The sequence below is a fragment of the Crinia signifera genome, chromosome 5, assembly GCF_055691185.1.
Source record: "Crinia signifera chromosome 5, ASM5569118v1, whole genome shotgun sequence".
Lineage (NCBI taxonomy): Eukaryota > Metazoa > Chordata > Amphibia > Anura > Myobatrachidae > Crinia > Crinia signifera.
In genome coordinates, this window is record NC_139221.1 from 169178569 (window position 1) to 169205636 (window position 27068).

General features: G+C 45.4%; 1 protein-coding gene across 9 annotated transcripts in view; it reads right to left on the minus strand.

Moving 5' to 3' along the window:
* LOC146080714 (poly(rC)-binding protein 3-like) overlaps positions 1-27068 on the minus strand; it is a 517154-nt gene that overhangs the window by 78228 nt on the left and 411858 nt on the right. For all 9 annotated transcript variants that reach the window (XM_083188286.1, XM_083188279.1, XM_083188283.1 and 6 more), the window contains one exon: positions 2356-2525. In XM_083188286.1, coding sequence (XP_083044412.1) covers positions 2356-2525 — 170 coding nt within the window. The remainder of the gene's footprint in view (positions 1-2355; positions 2526-27068) is intronic.

A 27068-nucleotide genomic window follows, 5' to 3' on the forward strand; every position in this document is an offset into this window, starting at 1 on the left:
ATCAACGCCAACCCTAAGCGTGGCGAGCGCAGCGAGCCCGCGAGGGGTGCAGTACGCGTCCTACGACCTTTTCATACCCCCACTATCCACGTCGGTGTGGACTTGATTTTATATAGTGTGGCGAGCGCAGCGAGCCACCGAGTCCGAAGCATGGCGAGCGCAGCAAGCCCCGTGAGGGGACGCGGAATACATGTAAAGTAATACGTGTCCCCTCGAGGGGCTCGCTGCGCTCGCCACACTATATAATATCAACTCCACGCCGACGTGGATAGTGGGGGTATGAAAAGGTCCTAGGACGTGTACCGCCGCCCCTCGCGGGTTCGCTGCGCTCGCCACGCTTCGGGTTCACATTCATAGTGGGGGTGGCGTGGGGGTGCATTTAACATTGTAAGCCCCCATTAGGGTGCTTATACAATTAAACATCGTATAGGGGATGATACAATTTTAAATCGCATCACAGTGCATCGGGTGTATGCCATGCTATGCGATTATATGTCATGCGACCAAATATCGTGGGCGCCGCGCTAGTACACAAGTACCCCATCTATTACCCATCTCTGCCTCCCACCAATTCATAGACCTCCCAAATTCCAGTGTCTTCCCCTTCTCAAGTCTAGTGTCCTTGACCATCTCACTGACCCTGCTTTCAATCCAGTGTCTACCCCTTCCCTCCTTAACCATCTCACTGCCCATTCCCCCCCCACACTTATAACCCCCCTAGTCAGCTCAGTCACAATGACCTCCCATATTCAGTCAATTGCCTCCCCCTTCTCCATCCTATTGTTCCGCCCCTCCCACCACTACTATAACAGTATGTCACTGTTCCTTTTACACATCCAGCTCAATGTCCCTCACCTACTGTATGTCACTCCACTCCTCCCTCAGAGCCTTCCTAGTTAGTGACATTTCTGCATGTCACTGCTATGCGTTTTATAATACTAAAGGTCTTCAAATGCAGTCAATTGGGGGGTTTTCAATGCCGTGGGCGAGCGGCGACAGCGAGCAGGCTTCCTGCTCGCTCTCACCCCTCACCCTGTCAGTATACAATGCACCCCCCTCATACGCCAATTTCCCCTCGCTCCTTTTTTTGAGTGAGGGAGAATTGGTGTATGCGGCTCCTGAACCAGCAAGACTCACGGCTAAATACAGCTAGTTTTCTGCATTAGCCGCGGGTCTCGCTGTTAGGGGGAATCCTCGCCATCCTGTGACGGCGAGGATTTCCCCAGAACGTTGAATAGGACGAATGGCCGGCGAGCGGGTTAAACAGCGAGGATCGCTGGTTTTCTGCAATCCTCACTGTTTAATCCCCTCGCCAGCCGCATTGAATACCTGCCAATAACAATTATATAGCACTGAGGTAAATACTATTCTAACTATTGCCATTATGCCATGTTAGTACATAGCAGCAATATTCAGTAGTATGTACAGAAGTTAAAAATAAAAATTGCTAAATTATATACCAATTGTAATCCTAATTCTACCAAAAGGAGTAATGCACCTGTATATGTGCAGTAGTAATGTCAAATAATTTGCCATCAGTAATAGTAATAGCCAATTAATATGCCACCAGTAGTTTTATCATCCTATATTATGCCATTTGTGGCAATGGTCCCCAATATAAGCCACCGATAAAAATTAAGCAGTGTTTATACCTAGTAGTCCTTATCTCCAGCAATGGAAAAATACAACAATACTGTAGATCAGAAGTATTCAGAAGTATTGCCCAGTAACACCAGCAGTAACTCTAATTGCCACTATTTTAGTATCAACTTATTGATCATAACAATGGTACATATACAAAATATCAGCTGTAATAGTGCCCGGTAGCTTATAAGGCAGGTAATATTGCAGGAAATACTGTCAATTATTTAATGCTGACAAAATATATTTAATCAATTGATTTAGTGTCCAGTAAACAAGAAACAAATATCAATATCAAGGTTTTACTGATATAAATTAATCAAAACCTATTTGTTTATTTTTTCTCTTCTTACATTACATCACTAATCAAAAAATGACTAATGAGGCCTGCTGGTGGTGACCGTGTAAATATGAACAGTGCTATGTTACACTCAATAGCATATGACTGTCAACTGTCACTGCCCATTATTAGCATATCACACTTTTACTATCCCAACAATTCTCCTTCAGCAGTCAACCAACACCATTTTACAATGATACTTCCATGGTCTTCTCAACCAGGGAGACTTATGGCATTAGAAGCTGCCAGTAGAGCACCCGTAACCTAACTTGGAATAGGCACAACTGTCTATAGCAAAGTAAATGAGAGTGTACTAGACTATAGGTTAATAAGGGAATATTAACAATGATACAGTGTTTTGCATACAGGCTTACCTGGCATTAATGAGGTACTGTGCTAAGCTGATATTTGCTGGGGATCCTGTGATTGTAACTTGTCTTTCTCCATTCCCTTCTGATGCATTTGCAATCTTGATCTGTGCTCCTGACATTTGCCTGATTTCATTTATTTTGCTGCCTTGTCGACCAATAATGCATCCTATAAGCTAAAAGCAAATGATAATATTATACATGCATAAAAATAAGTACTGCATACAGTTTTAAAAGTACTATAGTAACAAGGTATATATATATATATATATATATATATATATATATATATATATATATATATATATATATATATATTTTGCACCTTGAAACGTCGGTCTAAAGAAATCCACAGTCTGATGTGAGTTATTCTAAGCGAGTGCCGCCTTCGGGAGATTATATATATATATATATATATCTAGCAGAATTTGTGATTTTCTGGCCATTTTATAGAGAATATGAATGATAACTCACAAACCTTTCTTTCACTTATAGTTAGTGGTTGAATGAAGCCATTTATTGTCAAACAACTGTATTTACTCTTTTTAAATCATAATGACAACAGAAACTACCAAAATGACCCTGATCAAAGTGTAACTTATCCTGGAGATTCTGGCCTGATAACATGCACACAAGTGGACACAAATGGGTTTGAATGGCTACTAAAGGTAACCATCCTCACCTGTGATCTGTTTGCTTGTAATCAGTGTGTGTGTGTGTGTATAAAAGGTCAGTGAGTTTCTGGTCTCCTGAAAGACCCCTGCATCTTTCATCCAGTGCTGCACTGACGTGTCTGGATTCAGAGTTACGGGGAAAGCAAAAGAATTGTCAAAGGATCTGCGGGAAAAGGTAATTGAACTGTATAAATCAGGAAAGGGATATAAAAAGATATCCAAGCAATTGAGAATGCCAATCAGCAGTGTTCAAACTCTAATTAAGAAGTGGAAAATTAGGGATTCTGTGTAAACCAAATCATGGTCAGGTAAACAAACAAAACATTCAGCCACAAATGCCAGGAAAATTGTTTAGGATGCAAAGAAAAACCCACAAATAACTTCAGCTGAAATACAAGACTCTCTGAAAAAAAGTGGTGTGGTTGTTTCAAGATGCACAATAATGAGGCATTTGAAAAATGAGTCAGAGACTGTGCCGGGACGCCGGCTGAACTGAACTCGGAAGCTACAACCCCGGTGCGACACGGAGCCGTGGGAATCAAACATCTGACAGCCGCTGAGCTGCACCGCTGGCTAACCGGAAGGTAGGGAAAGACAGGTAACAACTGGGGACTCTTCACTTACTCCAAAAGGAGTGTAAACATTGTTTTTAACCCAAAAAATATTTTTCAGGTGTCACTCATTAATTAGCATAATCAGAGCGCTCCGACTCTATTGCATAAAATCCTCCTTTTTATCAGGAGCTGCCCAAACACAAAGCGTGGTTTATACGTCTATTTATATTACTACGCAAATGCCACAAAGCATCCCGCTTACAATACTCCAAACAGCACTGAGACAAGCCTCAAAACTTCTGGAACCAAGTCATTTGGAGTGATGAGACCAAAATTGAACCTTTTGGCCACATCCATAAATGTTACATTTAGAGAGGAGTCAACAAGGCCTCTGATGAAAGGTACACCATTCCTACTGTGAAATAAGTTGGTGGATCGCTGATGTTTTGGGGATGTGTAAGCTACAAAGGCACTGGAAACTTGGTCAAAACTGATGGCAAGATGAATGCAGCATGTTATCAGAATATACTGGAGAAGAATTTGCACCCATCAGCCCGGAAGCTGCGCATGGGTCGTACTTGGACGTTCCAACATGACATTGACCCAAAACACAAGGCCATGTCGACCTGTCATTGGCTACAGCAGAATAAAGTAAAGGTTCTGGAGTGGCCATCTCAGTCTCCTGACATGAATATCATTGAGCCACTCTTGGGAGATCTCAAATGTGCAGTTCATGCAAGACAGCCCAAGAATTTACAGGAACTGGAGGCTTTTTGCCAAGAAGAATGGGCAGCTTTACCATCTGAGAAAATAAAGAGCCTCATCCACAACAACCACAAAAGACTATATAAAAGATATATATTTTGGGTTAACCTTCATTCCTCTTTGACATATTTTATACAAAATGACTGTAGTATCACACACACATCATTTTCTTAAAGTGTCCAAGCATAAGGCCACAGTCGCTTAATGAAACAAGGGTTGTACATTACCACGGTAAAATAGACAAAATGCAGTTGACAATTGTCATCCAAATCCAAATCTGCAATTGTTGCACTAAGGGGGTAATTCTTTACTGGTCAGTAAGCAGTGGTTGTTTGCTGATTGGCAAGCTGCTGAACACCGCCAGGCCAAATGCCCTCCCCCTACCACCAAATCCCCTCGGTACCATGCGAGGAGATCCCGGGTTTCATGTTGGTGTGGCTGCTTAGAGCACCACAGTGCCCCTTTTGCAGCTTCGGTTACTGACACTACATATCAGAGGCACCCGACCAGAAGAAGTAGTTTGTTTATTTATAAGGTGCCACAAAGTGTCTGCAGCGCCGTACATAGCAAATAAAAAACAAATTACAAGGTAACGTACAGGGTGTATTGATAAAATACAGCATAAATAAAAGGGGTATAGCTGGTAGAACTAAAATCAGCATCAGTTCTGAAGTACAGTAGGTGTCGAAATTGTCGAGGAGACTGAAGATGAAGTAGATGAAGGGGAGAACAGGGCAGGAGCATTGGTGAGGTAAAGAGTTAGGATGAGTACGTGAGGAAGGAGGGCCCTTCTCATAAGAGATAACAGACTAAAAGGAGGTGGGTGGACGAATAAAAAACAATAGGATAAGTAAGAACGGATGGGAATGGATGGAAGGGTAGGGTAGGCAGGATAGGAAGAGCAAAAGAGGTTAGGAGGAGGAGGGATAGGCTAGTCAGAAGAAGTGGGTTTTGAGGGAGCATTTGAGGGAATCAGAAAGCCTGATGGGTGCCGGGATGTTGTTCTAGTGCAGGGGGGCAGCGCAAGAGAAGTCTTGGACACAGGAGTGGGAGGAGGTGATTAGGTGAGAGGTCAGGTGGTGTTTGGCGGCGGAGCAAAGAGGACCAGTCGGAGAAGCAGGAACAGTGGCATCATAAGAATTGAAGTTTATCTGTGACTGGGTCACATTTAAGGATAAACTACAAATCCTATAATGCCATTGAGCCCTGCTTTGATCTACTCAGGGAGAATAAGAGGGCCGCGCTGACAGACCTGCACTGTTGATCCCTGCTGGCATGTCTTCAGTCTGTGATAAGGCTGTCATGACTCGTTTCAGGTAGGGATGGCCATCGGTGCACAGACCATTGATGGTAACCATTGATAGTAGTAAACTATTTGATGGAAAACCATCAATAGTTTTAGCTATTGATGGTCATCCATTATATGTGACTGAATGACCCGTGGGCCAATCAGAACTCGGGGGCGGGACTTCCGGGTGTCGGGGGCGGAACTATGCTCCCTGTCCCGGCACCTTGAAAAAAATGGAAACATTGTTGCTTCTTTGCCATCGATGTAGGGCACCCATCTGGTTCTCCCAAATCGATGGCAAAAGTATTCAACATCGGCCATAAACCATCAATGATTTAAAATCATCGATGGTTGATGGCCATCCCTAGTTTCAGGAGGGAGTCTGCTCTGTAGTTCTCTGCTTCCCCCTGCCTCCTCTGTGTTTATAAAAGCAGCAGGTCAGCAGCATCAATAAAAGGACTCCTGCGTGGTGAACAAGTATGTGCTTCATCACTAACAGGGTAAAGATCCTTTTTATGTAATTTAACTACATTTATTGAATTGTCAGGTTGTATTTATATGATATATTGCAAATAAACTGGTTTACACACACGCACACACACACACACACACAAACAAACACACACACACACACACACACGTAATGTATTGGGTGCCCAATACATTATACTGTAAATATATATATACTAGGTGATTCATCGCGCCCTCCAGGTGCTCTTCACACCGTCGTGAGGGGCTTCGCCCCATTAGAAGTAGAAATATATGTGAGTGTGAGATATTGGGCCTTATTCTGGTTGGTGCGGCCGGGCCGTACGCGTACGTCCCGGGGTTTTTTATGATCTGCGCATGCGTACATTCGCTAATGCGCAGGCGCGAACACTCCACAACGCTTACGGACGGGTCTCTACGTGCGAAAAAACCTGTACGCGAGTGTACGGGCATTGGGGGCGGCATAGGGGCGTGTTGAGGGGAGCGGCCGAAATAATGAGGGAAAATGGGCGTAAACATGGGCGTACACGGGGGTGTGCACCAAAAATGAGCGGTGCTACTACCGCACGATCGACTAAAGCACCGTTCATTTCGGACACAAAACAGGCGGCCGCCAACCGCCATCTCAGACCACCCCTACAGATACCGCATGCCAGCGTGCGCCTGGGTTTGCTAATTTACGCTGATTACTACTCAAACACATACACCTGAATGTAATAACCAATGCTGCAGTCTATTAAGTCCAAACCATGATTTCACTACCTGCAAGCCACACACAGCACTCAAACACATTGGAAGCTTATCTTTCTACACTTCTCTACATTTAAAGGTTTGTTTAATTTAAGGTAAGAATCTTTTTAAGACCTGCTTATATATGCTAAGGTAGGTATTTGCTAAACAGTTATACACATTCACTACGTGCTTTCATAGACTTTACACAGTAGCACACTCAATCTACACAAGTCGACATGTGTCAACGTGTTCACTCTAATACAAACATAGGTTTTGTATTTATGATACAATAACATAAACCACATCTAACACCTACAAAGGATGTTTCAGCAATGTTTTAAGCCCATGCCCACTATTTTGCACACAATCTTTGTATAGTACCCAAAATACAGAACTGTACCACTATCTGATCTGCTATGAATTGGATTTGACTTCACTCTGGATGTAAGATGCCACCAGTCACATTATTGCACTCACATCTCTCTAACAAAGGATTCCTACATCTGCTTATGACACTGTAAAATCATATATATATTTAAAAACTTATACATGTTTGTTCACAAGCAATTTTATCATGTTTGGCCGATTCACACATCTTTTTTTAGGGAGGACACATATGCATTCCTACACAAATGTACCTTTTGACCCTTGTTTGTCTGCCTCACCCACTCCATGAGGAAAGCATTGTTCTGGACCTGCTTTTACCTACTACTGTAGGAGCTACCTCACCTGCACACAAACTGCTTTCTCACCTATTAACTTGCTCTGCACATGTGCTGACACAAACTAATTTGCAGGGAAAAGTTGGATAGGAACATGGGAATGGCCATGGAGAGGGTTACACATGGGAAACTTCGACCACACTTTAACAAATGTTCAAAAATACCCTGGTCAGTAAGTACACATAAATCTAGTATTTGTTTCACAGAAGAAATTACACATACAACAATTTTGTTTTAATTGGTAAAATAAATTTATTTGCTGTTCAGCATCACAGCTTATTTGACACTTTCATGTCATAAATCAAATAAACAAATAAAATAGACACAAAAATAAAAAAACAGCCAGAACAAGAGGTTGCATATCTCCAAACATGTGTTACCCTGCAAATGCAATGGTGAAAGAAATGGGGACACCAGAATACGTACTGCAACAACCAGGGTGAATACTAAGCAAGATACACACCACCAAAAATTTATCCTGCATTTGTAGAGGTCAAAATAAGAACTTTAATGCCCATGGCACGAAAATGGATCGATGGCCAACTCAGGAAGTGGATGTCCAGTGCAATTTAAACATTTGGGGTCCAACCACAGAGGAAGTGAACCAGGTCTCATTATTTGGGCCCTTTTTTCCCCCTTTTAGATGGGGCCTTGGGGACAGGGGCCTTTGGGTCAGATGGCTTGCGGCGTCTTCCCCTAGTGGACACAGGAGGGTCAGCAGAGGTGGAAGGTTGGGGAGCAGCTTGGGGTGGGCCAGCAGATGGGGGATTGTCCCTTAGGGACCTGGCGGTGGTCAGCAGCTCCGCAAGAATGTCATCCAGGCGGCTGAGGTGTTGGCCAATGCTTTGCATGCCAGCCGCCAGAGTGTCATTCATGCGGTTGAAGGCCTCACACTGCTGCCTGTTTGTGGCCTTCCAATCCTCCAAAAATTCCCCAATCTGCTGCTGACGGAGCGCAGCATCCACCCCTTGCTGCTCGATCCTCTCAAGCATCACCATCACGCTCTCATCCCATGTCTCCTGTGGCTGGGGCTGGGGGTGTCTTCTTGGTGGAGGCTGGACCACTTGCTCCACCTGTGGCTCTGCAGAGGAAGATGCTGCCGGTTCATCCTGGGTTTCTGCTTCTGCTAGGATAATAATTGAAAACAATGTCACCATCACATACGCACTAAAAAATATCTTTCAAAATACAATGCATTACTGTGACTTACCATCAAAAGCAGCATCAAAGACCTCCGCCGGGAGCTCACTGTCCATATTGGAGATCCCCCTGACCTCGGCCACATCAATGACGTCCAAGGCGTCCTGCTCCAGGGGGGTATACTCCAAAGTATCGGGCATAGGACCTCTCCCGGTGGACATGCTGTGGTTGTACCGGTCAGTCATCTTCCTCTTCAGTGTACTTTTGAAGTCTGTCCACCTACAAGTTTAAAAATACAAATATCACCATGAGATATGTGCACCACTGTGCTAGTGAACATCATGACTACGTGACATTTCCTAGTGTGGGTGATCTTATGTTTTTTAGCCATATGTGTCCCACACACACATTAATGTCTCCATTAGGAGGCATTTCAGTGTCTCATCTCATTCATTAGGCCACTAAATGCACATACATAGATCACTATGCAGAAATGACATCATCCATGGCCAAATTAGGCACCTCCACCTGTTGTGAAACTACACATTCCACCATAGCTTGACAGTGTGGTTATTATGGAGTCATTTAACTATGGGATGGCATACTGGGATGTGTAGTTTCTCACCAGCTACATGTGCACAGTTTGCTCATTCTTGTTTCAGTTGCATCATATGGAACATGTAAAGGTGCCCATACACGTTACAATTATTGTATACAATATTGCATCTCATAGCATATCGGTTTTGCGATGAGATCAGATGAGATGAGATCTAGTACAAAAAGTATGTGCTGCACATACTTTTTGTACTCATCGCTAAACCGATATGCTATGAGATGCGATATTGTATACAATATTGTATACAATAATTGTAACGTGTATGGGCACCTTTACAACAACTCTTTCCAAAACACACTTTCTCTTGTCCCATCACATACTTCACATACTTCACATGAGCAGAACTGTGCCCATAACCTCACATCACACCAATGGTGCATGTTTCATATATCAATGTGGGTTATTAGACATGGTTGTGTTCACATGTGACATTGAAGTGTAGCACTATCTACAAACACACCTTTCTATTATTCTCAAAACATACATGTAACATATGTACACACATATGACATTATCAGGGGGACAAACACACTTGCCTTTTCTTCACCGATAGCCAATCTCTGACCACTGGTGACACCTGGTTCACTTCCTCTGTGATCTTGTCCCAAAGGTTTCTCCTTGCACTGGCACCCGGCTTCCTGGTTGGCAATTCGATCCATTCGCGTGCTCTGGGCACTAAAATTCTTAATTCTGCCTCTACAAATGCAGGGTTTCTCTTTTTGGTGGTGGTATCCTGCTCAGTCCTCACCCTAGATGTTGCAGCTCGTTTTCTGGTGGCCCCAGTTCTCTCACCATGCACCTGCTGGGTCACACCTGTTTGGAGAGATGCAACCTCTTGTTCTGGCTGGTTGCTTGGCCCTTGTGGAGCTGGTGGAGGTTGAACAGGGCCTGTTAGTGAGGGGCCCGCTTGGTCTTGCAGGCTACTTCTCTCTTGAGCCCTCCTTCTCCGCTCCTGTTCCCTCTTCTGTAAAGCTTCAAGCAGGGATTCTGCTTGTGCTCTCTGTAGAGCGTCCTCAGCTGCGGAATCGTCTGAGTTAGACATGTTTGCAGCAATTCTGGCCTGCATCTGACTGAATATTTATATGTTAATCTCCCGCCATGAACAAGGGGGCGTATATTTTTCCCCGCAATGTAGTTGCTAATTTACGCCGATATTTCCCGCCGATAATTGCCGCTTAAATTACGCAGGTCTCCACGCACCTGATCAATCACCTGTATATGCACATACACAGGTTGTGGAGCATTGTGTGCTACATCGTGAAATGTGTGCACCTGTCATTCCAATGATGAGTGTTGTCAGCTGGTATCTGTTGGAGTTCGTGTATGCTTTGTGAGTCACATTTCAAAACATCACGTTATAATGCTTTCCTTACATATGTAATGAGTATGAAATTGTCATACACCAACATGTTGCATTGTGCCCCTTTTAGCAGCGTATTTATTAGTAGACGGTTGCGTGTATTCTTTTACGCACACTGTATATACAGTTCCTCTCTATACATTGAATGCATGCTGTTGGTTATGGTATGTGTATATCGGAACGGTCCGCGTAAGTTTCTATTCGCATCCAGTTTGTTCATGTAAGAAGGATTAATAAAGTTAATACTAAACAAACAATTTTTTACACCAATCAGCAAGCACCAAAAGTGATATATGTACCTGCAATTAATAACTGCGCCATTGCCACTATGACTTCAACCAGGGCTAGGGCGTTTTCTACCCAGGAGCTGTTGGCCTTGGTTGAGGTCATGGACCGGCGCCTGGGGCCCAGGGGCCCATATATGTCCAATATGGACAAGCGGCGGGCGTATAATGATGCCCGCCGGCTAATCTTCGCCCGGACCGGCGTCCGCAGGAGCCTGGCCCAAGTTGAGCGGCGCTGGTCTGACCTGCGCCGGCGGCAGCCAGTGTTGCTTTCGACACTTCGCCGCCATATTGCCCGATGTAAGTTTTTATTTACTAGTATGTCTGCGTTTTTTTGCAATGTTTTCTGTACTTTTTATAAATATGTTCCTGAGTATGTGGGTGTATATGGGGTGTATATGGGGTGTATAGGGGGTGTATAGGGGGTGTATAGGGGGTGTATAGGGGGTGTATAGGGGGTGTATATGGGGTGTATAGGGGGTGTATATGGGTGTATATGGGGTGTATATGGGGTGTATAGGGGGTGTATATGGGGTGTATAGGGGGTGTATATGGGGTGTATAGGGGGTGTATATGGGGTGTATATGGGTGTATATGTGGTGTATATGGGGTGTATAGGGGGTGTATAGGGGGTGTATATGGGGTGTATAGGGGGTGTATATGGGGTGTATAGGGGGTGTATATGGGTGTATATGGGGTGTATATGGGGTGTATATGGGGTGTATATGGGGTGTATATGGGGTGTATAGGGGGTGTATATGGGTGTATATGGGGTGTATATGGGGTGTATATGGGGTGTATATGGGGTGTATAGGGGGTGTATATGGGGTGTATAGGGGGTGTATAGGGGGGGGTTTAAGTAGTTGCTCAGTTTTTGGGTGTAGCATATCAATTAGTTTGCATGATAAATGTCTGAAATATAACAGCAATGATAATTTGGAAGGTTATGAGCATGACTAATGTGAATTTTTCTTTCCCCCTTTTTTATGAAACCCAATCTTCGATTTCTATGCCATCAACATGAACATTTCAGCACGGGCAAGAGCCCGCATAGAAGCCCGGGAGCAGGCAGCCCGGGACCAGGCAGCCCAGGAGCAGGCAGCCCAGGAGCAGCCGGAAGAGGAGGAGGAAGAGGAGGAGGAAGAGGAGGAGGAAGAGGAGGAGGAAGAAGAGGAGACAATGGGTCAAGCTGGGACCCACCAAATTTCGCCATCCCCTTCCCCCACCCCCTCCCCAACCCCCACCCCTACCCCAACCCCCACCCCCTCCCCAACCCCCACCCCCTCCCCAACTCCCACCCCCTCCCCAACCCCCACCCCCTCCCCAACTCCCACCCACACCCCTACCCCCACCCCCTCCCCACCCCATTTCCAACCCCCCTACACCTCTCCACCACCCACCCCCAAACCTCTCCAATCCCCACTCACACCCACTACCAGTATCCCAAGTCCTATCCCATCCCCCTTGCTCCTGACCCCCCCAACCACCGCACACCCAACCAGCGGCGACCAGGATGGCTCAACTAGCCGTAAGTAAATAATGTGTCTAATGTTTACCTACACATGTCTACACATAAACAATCACAACAACCACATATGTGTATCCAACATCAACATTAGTTGCAACATATCACTGCAGGGCGACCATGAGGTGTGGCCTGTCCTTCTCCAGGAACAAGGGTCCCCTTGGTGGTTTTTTGGAGTGTGGCCATGCCTCACCCCTTGAATAATTGACATAACAGTACATCCAATGAGATATCCGACATTAGTGGTGTTGTAGTTATGTGGGTCCAGGTGTTGGGTAACTCCAGTTCCCAGCATGATGTGCAACATAAATTTAGAGATTGTTTTGTTAATAGTGTGTGAGGCCATGCGGATGCATGCTTTACAAACATAGCTTTAGGCCTATAATTTGTACAGCAATGTCCTAAATTTAAAATAGTAAGGAGTGCTTAAGCCGCAACAATGTCATAACCCTTAAATAGCACAGCCTAATTGTGAGGTTAGAGGAGAGTCCCCCAAAACCAAACTACCAATTGGGATACAGCATACATTCATCCAAGAAGGAGTAATTTAATTAATGTTATTTACTATGTACAGTATGTGTGTGTTAACATATTATTTTTTAGTACTGTGTTTACAGCAGACCCATCTTCAATGTAGTTTAAAAATGTATGTGGCCTTCACACATAACTCACAACTTTTTATTATGTACAAATACAACAAACATTTGTGTATGTTATATATAAAAAAAAAAATTTTATCCCTTCACTACAGACACTGAACAGCACCAGGAGGAGGTGGCACGGATCATGAGGGAAATGTTCCTGACCCTCCTATATTTATGTATTCTTTTTGGGCAACTGGAGGCCCTCATTTAATTTATTTTTATCCCCCCCCCCTTATTATGTTTGTTCAAAATAAAAGTTTATATTCTGTTAGAAATTGCCTGTGTTTTTAATAATAAATATGTTAGAGGGCTTGTAAGGGTAGGTACATACAGATGTGTAATGTAAGTTATATTTGTAATTTGAGGTGAGGGGTAATGATTGATGTGTGAATGTGTGTGTTTTTGAGTAAAATAACACATAGTGAAAATGCATGAATGTTTAATGTTGTTAGATTAAAACATCACACATAACATCAGGGTAGGTATACATGTTACACATTTTGGACAAACTAATTATGGACATAATTTAGTACATATACAGAAACACCAACATAACTTGATTTAAAAGTAACAGCAATATGGGGACACATAGATAGTGATTAAAATGCCACATTAGAACATAACAAATATACATGTAATGAGGGTTAAAATATTGTTTTATTAGGGTCTTTATTAAGGTAGACAATTGAGTTAATAGAAAACAATAATTGAATAACAATTAGAATAATTAATTAATTGTCTGATTTGTAGTTGAAAGGCAAGATTTGCAGGTCCATATATGTGAAGGGTATGCCAGCGTGCACGGACGTACGCTCACTCTCACGAGCGGTGACATAAGCTGAGTTTTCTATTGAAAACAATAGGGACCCGTCCGTGCAAGCTGGCGTACGCTCAGATTTCCGCAAGAAGTCGGCGGGAAGACGGACTAGAGACGTCCGTAAACGGTGGCGTACGCTCCGTTGTACGCCAGTTGTCGGAGTGTAAGGGCTTGGCCGTCCGTGTACGTTGGGCTACGCTCAATTGTACGCCACTCCCCTTCGACGTTGTTTCTGGCCGTACGTATGCGGCTGACTTGTGGGTGGACTTAACCCCAACGGCCGCGTACGGAGAGCGTACGCTAATATGGAACGTACGCACGTTTGGCCGCACCGATCAGAATAACCTCCATTGTGTAATTTGGTGAATAATGTGCGTAAAGTGCATTAATGTTTATATTTTTAATGTTGCATGCAATGAGTGGGTGTGTGTGTATTACAGGCATGGATATGTGTGTGTGTGTGTGCGCGCACGCGTGTGTGTGTGTAGTTGTGAGTATTGGAGGCATGGATATGTGTGTTTGTGTGTGTATTTGTATTTGTGAGTATTGAAGGCATGGATGGTGTTTGTGTAGTTGTGAGTATTGTAGGTAAGGAGGTGTGTGTGTGGTTGTGAGTATTACAGGCATGGATGTGTTTGTGTGTGTATGTACTTGTGAGTATTGTAGGCATGGATATGTGTGTGTGTGTGCACGTGTGTGTGTGTACTTGTGAGTATTGAAGGCATGGATATGTGTATGTGTGTGTAGTTGTGAGTATTGTAGGTAAGGAGGTGTGTGTGTGGTTGTGAGTATGGGAGGCAAGGATGTGTGTGTGTGGTTGTGAGTATTGGATGCATGGAAGGGGGTGTGTAGTTGTGAGTATTGGAGGCATGGATGGATGTGTGTGTGTGTGTGTGTGTGTGTAGTTGTGAGTATTGGAGGCATGGATGTGTGTGTGTGTGTGTGTAGTTGTGAGTATTGAAAGCATGGATGTGTGTGTGTAGTTATGAGCATTGTAGGCATGGATGGATGTATGTGTGTGTGTGTGTGTGTGTGTGTGTGTGTAGTTGGAGGCATGGATGTGTGTGTGTGTGTGTGTGTGTGTGTGTGTGTAGTTGTGAGTATTGAAAGCATGGATGTGTGTGTGTACTTGTGAGCATAGATGTGTGTGTGTGTGTGTGTGTGTTATGGCTGGGTTTGTGTGTGTATTACAGGCATTGTTTGTGTGTGTGTGTGTGTGTGTACTTGTGAGTATAGTAGGCATGGATGTGTGTGTGAAAGGGGTAGAAGTGTGCTAAAGTGGTAGACGTTGCTGCTACGGGCCTGATACGGGAACGCACACAATATAGTGTGAGATGAGAGGTGTGTTGAAAGATCGGTTGGTGGTGTAGTGCAATGTGGTGTAAACCCAGCAGGTCCCGGGCGGAGATAGAAACCCAGCCAATATTAATGGGAGTATAGGTGTGTTTGAAGAGGTGTACTGACCTAAGATTGTTTGGTATGGGGCGCTGGGTGCCACGCAGCAGGTACTGGTGTGAAATGGAAGGTAGCTGTGTGTGGAGATTAGTTGGTGGTGTAGTGGTATGGGGTGGTGGGTAGTACTTACAGATGGGTTGATAGAGTTGTGGTTGCCGCAGGAGGTCTGGGAAAGTTGCATTTGGTGGCAGCAGGTCCTGGAGAGTGGCGCTTGTTGGCAGCAGGTCCTGGAGGGTGTTGTGCCTTGGCAGCAGGTCCTGTAGGTCGGCACTTGTCGGGTGAAGGTAGTGGAGGGTGGCGTTGAGCAGCAGCAGGTCTGAGAGAGTGGATTGCGGCCAGAATAAAGAGGGGGGTGGGGTGTGGCTTAGCTGAGTAAGTGTTAGAAGGCAGGGTGCATGTGCTGCAGGACATTTTACTTCCCTGGGCATCTCCCCGTGGCCTCTGAATGTCCTCCTTATTAATGTGAGCGCAGCAGGACCCCTGGTGCACTGCTGGGCATGTAATTTATCCCCAAACCCTGTCCTGCTAGTCCTGCTGAGTGTGAGCGCAGCGGGACCCCTGGTGCGCTGTTCTGTGAGCGCAGGAGGACCCCTGGTGCGCTGGTGGGCATGTCATCTATCCCCATGTCAGCGCAGCGGGACCCCTGGTGCGCTGTTCTGTGAGCGCAGGAGGACCCCTGGTGCGCTGGTGGGCATGTCATCTATCCCCATGTCAGCGCAGCAGGACCCCTGGTGTGCTGTTCTGTGAGCGCAGGAGGACCTCTGGTGCGATGGTGGGCATGTCATCTATCCCCATGTCAGCGCAGCGGGACCCCTGGTGAGCTGTTCTGTGAGCGCAGGAGGACCCCTGGTGCGCTGGTGGGCATGTCATCTATCCCCATGTCAGCGCAGCGGGACCCTTGGTGCGCTGTTCTGTAAGCGCAGGAGGACCCCTGGTGCACTGGTGGGCTTGTCATCTATCCCCATGTCAGCACAGCGGGACCCCTGGTGCACTGTTCTGTGAGCGCAGGAGGACCCCTGGTGCGCTGGTGGGCATGTCATCTATCCCCATGTCAGCGCAGCGGGACCCCTGGTGCGCTGTTCTGTGAGCGCAGGAGGACCCCTGGTGCACTGGTGGGCTTGTCATCTATCCCCATGTCAGCGCAGCGGGACCCCTGGTGCACTGTTCTGTGAGCGCAGGAGGACCCCTGGTGCGCTGGTGGGCATGTCATCTATCCCTATGTCAGCGCAGCGGGACCCCTGGTGCGCTGTTCTGTGAGCGCAGGAGGACCCCTGGTGCGCTGGTGGGCATGTCATCTATCCCCATGTCAGCGCAGCGGGACCCCTGGTGCACTGTTCTGTGAGCGCAGGAGGACCCCTGGTGCGCTGGTGGGCATGTTATCTATCCTCATGTCAGCGCAGCGGGATCCCTGGTGCGCTGTTCTGTGAGCGCAGGAGGACCCCTGGTGCGCTGGTGGGCATGTCATCTATCCCCATGTCAGCGCAGCGGGACCCCTGGTGCGCTGTTCTGTGAGCGCAGCGGGACCCCTGGTGCGCTGGCACTCCGCTCGGCTCTGCTAGAGGATGACTACAGGCGGCGGGTGACAGTGGGGCGCAGCGTGTAGCCATGCGGCGGTGTTTGACCATGAATGGGTGGCGATGGGGAGTGTTGGAGGAGGAGGGGGCGGATGTTGTGGGAAGCAGTGGTGTAGGAGGAATATGTTGGGGGTGGGTGTGGTGTGTAACCATGGGGCGGGGTTTTTGCGTGTATGGGCGGTCCTGGGGAGTGGCGGGCGAGGTGGGGGTGGATAGCTGTGGAAGCTGCTGTGTAGGACGGAGGGTTGTGTAGAACGAAAGAGGGCATGTCTTGCATTGTGGCTAACGGTGGCTATGGGCCTGTCAATCACCCGTGGAAGCCCGCCCACCGTTAGCTAGACTAATTGTGAGTGACGGATCTGGCTAAATATATAAGATATATATATATATATATATATATATATATATATATATATATATATATATAGTAGATTTTCAGCCCGGCACTCCCTGGAATGGGGAACTTCAGCCTGGGTGCCCTCTGGAGTAACTGGATACCATACAGTGCAAATGCAAGCAGCGGCACTCCCAGGTCTTTTCAAAAAACTTTAATGTAATCCCAACGTTTCGGGGAACTGGGTCCCCGTTTTCAAGGTGTAAAACAACACCTTGTTGTCAAGGTGATGGTACACAGGGTGTAGTCCACACCCCCTGGAGACGCTGGATGCGTCGGCGCTGGGTCGCGTCCATGACGTCATCGGGTTGTTTCGGTACTTCTGTAGTTTCACGGTGCCGGAAGTGCAGAGGCTCGCGTGCCGCTCTAGCTATGAAACTTGGCAGCCTGCCAGAGGCTCTGTTTCACTGTGCGCGTGTCGCTCTCGCTCTGTCTGACTGAGCTTGTGCCGCTCTAGCTGTACGTAAACAGCGTAGCGGCCGGCCAGCAGCAGCAGCAGCGCTGCCAAGGCGCTGACAGGTCAATGTCACTGTGGCACTTGTAGTTCCACAGTGAAACAGGCAGCGCCTGGGCACCGCTGACAAGGGGGTATGTTAAAGTGGACACCCCGGCACAGCGATGCCGGGGCTTCTAAACTGTACACGAGATTCAGACGCAACTGCGTCTGAATCTCGAGTCACATAGATAGCCACTAAGAAGCCTGAAACCCACCCTCAGTGCCACTAGTGGACGCCACAGCTGTGGACCGTGTAAATCCCACTATCCACGCCCACCCGAAGCGTGGCGAGCGCAGCGAGCCCCGCGAGGGTCGGCGGTACGCGTCCTACGACCTTTTCATACCCCCACTATCCACGTCGGCGTGGAGTTGAGAATAGATTAGTGTGGCGAGCGCAGCGAGCCACCGAGCCCGAAGCGTGGCGAGCGCAGCGAGCCCCGCGAGGGGAAGCGGATACCTTCACAGCTATCCGCGTCCCCTGGCGGGCTTCACAGGTGTCAGCGTCCACTCGCCATGCTTCGGGCTCGGTGCATGGCGAGCGGACACTGACACCTGTGAAGCCCGCCAGGGGACGCGGATAGCTGTGAAGGTATACTTCTTTCATATTAAAGAGGACATTCTCAAGGCCGCAAGATTAGTGGAGGAATCTGACACTCTTGGCAGTCTACAAATCTACTCTGATCTGTCACAATTTACCCTTGCCAAGAGATGTGCCTTCCACCATATAACGTCAGCATACATACATGACATACAGTACAGATGGGGATTCCCAGTAAAGATCATAATCAGGTATGAGTCCTCTTCATATGACATTTCCTCCTTTGACGCTGGAGTCAAACTCTTAAACTCTTAAACCTTCTGCCACAACTCACGGGCCAGAGGACTGATGGCGAAAAGAGCCTATGTCTCGCCACACCCGTGTTGACATATAAGTTGGCTCCACTGCCGCAAAAAAAAGTAATGTGTCTTTATCTCACTGTCAGTTTGGGCTGTTTTGTGTTTCACATATTCTAAGTTTGAATTGTAATATTAACGCAGTCTCTTTAGTTATTAGTGCTACATAGTACCACTGCTATCGTTAGGGTATCCAGTAGACTATACTTTGACTCCATGTATATCACTGCGTTCTATAGATAGCCAAGTATCATACAGTTTATTTTACTATGTCTTTAGAACCTTTTTCTAGGTAACTTCAATTCGTATGTTGTAATGGTTAATCTATAGCGATGATGTAAACCTATTTGCTATAAGATCACCCTGTTAGGACCCATCAGGGACCACACCCCCAATGTTTTTTGTTTTGTCGCCAATTTTTCAAGGTGACAAACACTCTGGCCCTAGTATAACGGCTATTGGCACCTGAGTGACACACCTCTGATTGAGCAGCTTACCAACAAAAGTGTTGGGCTATTGCAGTTAACCCTCCTACATGTCCTTCTGTTTCTTCCACAGGTTTTTGTCTTATGTCCCCCCTTTATTTTATTGTTTCCGTCACCCCCACAATCCCCTTGAAGTCTGTCTATAAAGTATACCTCTTTGACCTGAGATTCAGCTATGGTTAAGTTTTATTCTTTGAATGTACATGGCCTCAGTTCCCCAAATAAAAGACGTCAAGCATTGGAAACATTTCATAGAGAAAAGGCCAGGGTAGTGAGTTTACAGGAGACTCACTTTGCAGCACAAGCCCCTCCAGCTTTCCACAACTCACGATACCCCACAGGCTATTTTTCCAGTGGCCCATTTAAGAGACAGGGAGTAGCTATCTTGTTCCACAACACTGTATAATTTGATTTAATATCTCAAACCTCAGACAAAAATGGCCGATATCTGATTTTAGTGGGTAAATTAGAAGACAAATTAATTACAATTGTCTCTTTGTATGCCCCAAACACTGGTCAAATCCCTTTTTTAAGCAAACTCTTAGACATTGTCCAGAAAGTCAAAAAAGGCCATCTGGTTATTATGGGAGACTTTAATTTAGTCCCGGACGAGAAACTAGACAAATCTACACCATTGCATAGCATGTTTCACAAGCAAAGACCCCTAACCCCTCTGAACCGCCTGTTTACAGAATTCGACCTATATGATGTTTGGCGGGTCAAATCCCCCTCAGTTAAAGATTACACCTTTTTTTCCCATGTACATAACTCTTACTCCCGCATAGACCTTATCTTACTAGATAAGTGGACCCTTCAGCATACCTTCAGAACATCTATTACCCCAGTTGTGTGGTCAGACCACACAGCTGTGTCCTGGTCTTGGAAGCTACATCATTCCAAGATGCCACCCAAACCTTGGAGACTTCCAGACTATATACTGTAGACCCCTGAAGGTCTTACGACCATTAAGGAGGCCCTGTCATCCTACTTAGCTACCAACTCACCCCTAGACACGTCCATACCCACACATTGGTGTGCCCTGAAAGCGGTGCTACGGGGCATAATTATTCAAACTGGAGCCAGACTTAAAATACAATGTCTCCAAAAACAGGAAGACCTGGAGTGTTGTCTACTCCAGGTTGAGTCCCTAAATAGATCACAACCATCTTGCTTGCTGAAACGAGAATTGGTTTCAATTCGTAACCAACTCCAAGCCCTGTTCCTACAGCGTATGAGACACGTGTATGACAAACTACAACAGAGATACTATTCTCCGGGAAATAAATCTGGTGCCCTTCTAGCTCATAAGCTACGAATGCGACACACCAGGAACAGAATTACACATATCCAGTCCCCTGACGGTAAGAAATTTCTTTACCCAACAGACATAGCAGAAGCATTCGCCGACTTTTATAAAAAGTTATATAATTTTAATACAGACAAAGACACACTACAACCCTCCCCCTCCTTAATAAATTCCTTCTTACAGAACCTCCCCCTCCCGAGCATGTCCCCAACGATACTGGACTCCCTCCACTCACAGTGGACTGAGGAAGAGATAGATTTGGTGATCAAGTCTCTGCAACATGAGAAGGCCCCTGGCCCAGATGGATATACCAACTTCTTCTTTAAAAATTTCACCCCAGTATTGCTACCCCTACTTACTCAGCTATATCAGCACGCAACAGTTAGTGGCTTATTCCCCGAAGAGATGCTACATGCCCGTATAATCACTAGCCATAAGCAGGGCAAAGATCCGTCCCTTTGCTCAAACTATAGACCGATAGCACTACTCAATACCGAACTTAAAATCTACTTTAAACTAATAGCTAATAGATTAGCCCCCTAATCCCCCAAATTGTCCACCCAGACCAAGCTGGTTTCTTCCGAGGTAGGCAATCCACGGACAACACGAGACGAGTATTTGACCTGGCCGAGTACATTGCTAAAAAGTGGCGAGGAGGCTATCTTCTTTGCCCTTGATGCCGAAAAAGCATTTCTTAGGGAAATACTATCAAAGATTGGTTTAAGAGATGGTATATTGTCTTCCATTTTAGCTCTTTATAGCTCCCCAACGGCATCTGTCTTTAGCAATGGCTTTTCTTCATCCCCTTTTAAGATCTCAAATGGCACTAGACAGGGATGTCCACTGTCCCCACTCATGTGTGTGTTGGCTATAGAGCCCCTAGCTATAGCAATACGCCAATCTCTGGACTTTCCAGGGATAAAAGTGGGGTCCTCTATACACAAATTGAGTCTGTTTGCAGATGATGTTTTATTGTTTATTACAAAACCAGAAACGTCTTTACCTGTCATCCACGAGATTATACAGAACTATATTGCGGCATCATTTTACAAACTCAATACCTCTAAAACAGAAGCACTGCCATTTAATGTAGATTCCCATAAACTCTCCCAGCTTTATAGATACAATTGGAAGATAGATTCTATTATATATCTTGGTATCCGCATCCCCAATGATCTCTCAGCGACTATAGATATAAATTATAAACCGCTCATATTGCAAATAGACCAACTATTACAGCGATGGATGTGTCTGGAGGTCTCGTGGATGGGTCGGATAGCCGCATTTAAAATGTCTATCCTACCGAAGTTAATTTATCTCTTCCGCTCCATACCGTACATACTGCCCCAGTCAAATACATTCCATGGTTCTTAAATACATCTGGAAGAGAAAACCTCCTAGGATATCATATTTGCGACTAACTAGATGCAGGAGACTTGGAGGTTTGGCAGTACCGGATCTGAGGAAATACCAATTGGTGAGCTTAGTAGCCCAGGCTTGTGATTGGTCTTTACCATCAAATACAAAACCTTGGGTGGACCTAGAGAGACAAATGTACCCCCAGCTCCCCTTACTGGATTTGTTGTGGATTCCGGCTCAACAGAGACCACTAGTTTACAACATTCCATGTGCGATCAAGAATTCCTTGAGAGCATGGGATGAAGTCTTGACCCTCTCAGGGAGGATTTCCCTACCCACTAGAGTCCTATCCCTGCGAGACCTCTCTGCCACAATCCCTGACTTGACATTGACTGGATGAACCTCTCGAGGTATTGACAATATCACTGAGTTAGTAGACGGTACTCAAATTACCACCTTCACCACTTTACAAACGCAATACAACCTACCCCCTGAAGGGTTAAAATTAGGAATCCATGTAGCATATAAGAATTTGCACGTAGGCTGTCCTCACCATGGTTACGTTACAAGGTCATACAGACCTGCTTCCTCGGTCCAGCACTTCTTGAATCTCTTCCAGAAATTTGTCACTGTTTCTGATACTTTCTGTTTACAACTCACAGAGCATATGGGGGAGGTGTTTAAAGCACGCTCATCTCTCCCCATAGCTGTAAGTTGTAAACAGAAAGTATCAGAAACAGTGACAAATTTCTGGAAGAGATTCAAGAAGTGCTGGACCGAGGAAGCAGGTCTGCCGCTTCTGCATAATGATAATTTACTTGTTTCTACTTTCATTAATAATCTGCTGCCGATATATATATCCTCGCTGTGAAGCAGAGTGTTTCAACTTGGACCTCTGATACAGTGAAGGATTTTGAAAAACATTTGTATAAAAAGGAAGCAGCAGGTTGTTTTGAAGTTAGAAGAAACACTGTCACACCATCACATACCCCGTTCACACGCTTCCAAAATCAAAACAATCCTAGGAGACAGAATAAACCATTCCGTCCTCCTAGAGACAGACTACCTCAGAGGGCTCCTGCGGGACCCCCACCCAACAGGCAGACAAGCTGCTATAACTGTGAAAGGGATAGCCATTGGGCTAGAGACTGTCCGTTCCCTTCAAACAAACCCCGACAGGTCAGTAACCCCATGCAGCCCAGCCAACCCAGACCTAGAGACAACCCCGGATTTCAGATTGACTGGCAGGGACAGACCTTAAAGGGCCATGACATGGGAAAACATGAATTTACTGTAATACCTGACTGCCCAATCAATTTGCTAGGCAGAGATCTTCTCTCTGTGCTAGAAATCACAATCAGTCCATCAGAAGCAGGAAAAGGAATTGATGTTTCATCACCACACTTGCTCATGACTGACAGTTCTGACTCAAACACAGAATTAGACACTGTAAATCCTCAGATATGGTCAACAGGACCTCAGAGCAATAAACCAATTAATTGTTCCCATTGCACCCATTGTACCTGATGTAAACTCACTCATCTCAGCCATCCCTGTAGATGCCGCCTATTTCTCAGTAACCGATTTGAAAAAATGCATTTTTTAGCATACCTGTGGACACCCAGACACAACTGTTATTTGCATTTTCTTTTGAGGCCAGCAGTTAACATGATGCAGACTGCCACAGGAGTATATTGATTCCCCTGTTGTGTACAGCATCGTGCTCCAAGCCACATTCCCTGGCACCCCCCCTATGGTTCAGTCCTGCTACAGTATGCAGATGATCTGCTTATCTGTAGTTCAACAAAGGAGGCATGCCGAGAGGATGGTATATCACTGTTAAACTAGCTCTGTGAATGTGGGCACAAAGTGTCAAAAACAAAAATGCAATGGTGCAAAAAGAATGTTGATTATTTAGGTTTTGTCTTGACAAAAGGGGAAAGGAAAGTCAGACCACAACGCATCCAGTCTGTACTGGGTCTGGTCCGCCCAGCCACTCAGAAAGAAATGCTGTCTTTTCTGGGAATGATAAACTACTGCAGACAGTGGATTTCTGACTGTTCCTACTATGATAACATTTTGAGACAAGCCACACTCAATGACAAACCTAAAACAGATACAATGGTCACAAGAAATGTTAAATGCATATGAAAGCCTTAAATGTATGTTGATGAAAGGTCCGGCATTGACCCTCCCAAACTATGTACAACCATTTCATTTATATGCAAGGGACAAATGTAAAACCATGGCGGGTGTGCTGACACAAGAACATGGAGGTAAGCTGCGCCCCGTGGCATTCTTTTCCAAAGTGATGCCGGTGTCGGTCCAAAGTATGCCTGCCTGTCTTCGGGCACTGGCGGCCTGTGCAATGGTAGCTGAGATGGCAACCACACTCACCCTAGGCTCACCCACTGTTCTCCATACCACACATAATGTTGTAGCATTACTTAAAGGGCTACACACACAACATGTCAGCCCAGCGTCTTAGTGGAGATGAGGTCCTGTTGCTAGAAAGCCCCTCACTCACCATTAAGTATGCAAACGCATCCTCAGGCCCTGCACCCATTCTAAATGCACTTTTAGGACTAAAGGGCTCCCAGGATGACATTCCTGACGATCATGACTGTTCTGCATCAATAGAGTCAGAGACCTCCCCTAGACTTGACATTTCCCCTGTACCAATACCAGGTTCTGACCATGTATTTGTGGATGGTTCTTGTAGTAGACCCAATGACTCGACATATTAGGCAGGCTACGCAGTGGTACGCCTCCCAAATGACATTTTAGAAGCAAGACCCATTCCATATCAATCAGCACAAGCTGCAGAACTCATAGCGCTCACAAGAGCTTGCCAAATGTAGAAAGATAAACCTGATCACTGAACTACAAAGCTCAGCATCACAAAAAGACTTGGATGACTGGTTATTTCCAATATTGCAGAAAAATCCTATAACAGGATTGATCTGCAAAGAGGGGAAGCCATGCATACCACAATCAAGCGCCCCATTGTTCATTGCTCACTACCATGGGGTAGGACATCATAGCAAAATCACCACAGCTATGCTTTTAAACAAAGATTTTTACATCACAGATGCAAAAACAGTTGCACGCATACTAACACAAGAAATCATCCCTAGATGGGGATGCCCGCTCCAAATAGATAGCGACAAAGGCACTGCCTTTACAGCAAAAAAATCACACAAGCTTTAGTGAAAGCACTTCAAATAGAGTGGAAATTTCACATTCCCTATCATTCTCAAAGTTCAGGGATAGTGGAGAAAAGGAATAGGACTTTAAAGGATAAACTTAGGAAAGCAACAGGAGGAACATTTAATAAATGGAAACAAACCCTCCCCATTGTCCTAGCAGAAATTAGAATGACCCCCCAACAGACTCTGGGTTATTCACCTTTTGAAATATTAATAGGAAGACCTTTCCCCACGCCCTGGGCTAAGAAACCATTAGTAGTCCAGGAGGGAGACCTAGAACAAATTAGAGAAGAGTATGTTAGGTCCCTCATCACCAGACTTAGTGAAATTGAACATGGTGTTATTTGTAAAAATCCTTCTAATCCACAGGAACCAAGACACCCTTTCCAGGTCGGAGACAAGGTCGTTGTGAAGGTACTCCCTAGGAACAAAGGTCCAGGAGATTTCACCCATGGTCCAGAGACAGAGATCGTAGCAGTAACCAGGACGGCTGTCCTAACTGAAGAAGGTCCGACGTGGATACACGCATCCAGAGTGAAGAAAGTCCCGAGTAACGTCCCGGATAGAGAACAGATCGAGGAAGGGGTACTAACGGGAGTAGACAACTCTGACCCCCTACAGGACGAGGTACTAACGGAGGCAAACAGCCTTGACCTCCAACTGAGGGAAGCAGCGGAACCCACTGAAGAGAATGAAGCACCAGATATGGATTTCCATCTTCTCATTGATATTTATTGAAGTAATACCACCCTTTAGGCCCAATGTTGACATTACTAAAGAAAAGAGGAACACCTTTAGCGAGTTTTGATCCACATGTATATATTGATGCAATTGGTGTCCCAAGAGGGGTCCCAGATGAATTCAAGGCCAGAGATCAAGTTGCGGCTGGCTTTGAATCCATCATACCCACAATCACAGCAAGCAAGAATGTTGCTTGGATTAATTACAATTATTACTACAACCAGCAGAGATTTGTAAATGATACAAAAGATGCTTTAAAAGGCATTGCAGAACAATTAGAAGCCACATCACAAATGACATTTCAAAATCGTATGGCTCTAGATATGATATTAGCAGAGAAAGGAGGAGCTTGTGTTTATATAGGAAAAGTTGAAGAATGTTGTACATATATCCCTGACAACACAGGCCCCAATGGTAAAGTTACTCTAGCTATTAAAAAACTGGAGAATTTATCAATAGAATTGAAGAAGAATTCAAGCATCGATAACCCATGGAGCCAATGGTTTGGATGGTTTGAAAATTGGAAGCAGGCCCTTGTTCAATTAGCAATCTAGATATTGATTATTCTTACAATTATTTGTGTTATTGTATTTTGTATTATACCATGTTGTAGAAAACTTGCTACCAAAGGTATTGAGAACACCCTTATGTATGAATCCATTGCCCCTGCACACGCAAATTCCCCTGAAGGCTACAAGCAATATCTTGCTAAGCACAGAAATAAGGAGTTTAGTAAAAAGAATCATATCATCTAAATTCATGATTCTAAGAGGGGATTGAAGGGTTAAAATTAGGAATCCATGTAGCATATAAGAATTTGCACGTAGGCTGTCCTCACCATGGTTACGTTACAAGGTCATACATTGTAAAGCCTAAGCATGCCTTATCTATCATACGAAGTTTCTACTACTCCCCCCTTAGGTTTTGGTATGCAGCGTGCACCTGCATGAACTCTCTTATAATAGAAACCCCCCCCCCCTTGCTACTCATTTCTTTGTGTATAATATCTTGTACGCCTTCTGTTGAATCTGCCCAGCAACTTAATAGACCAATAAGGATGTAACACATACATTTTGTATACTCCCATGTATTCTGCTTTTAACTAGCTGCCTTTGTGATATTAAACAGAATGTTTCTTGACTCGCCACCGTGTGTTTGGTGTGTAGTGTTAAGTTACATTCTCACGAGTACCTAAG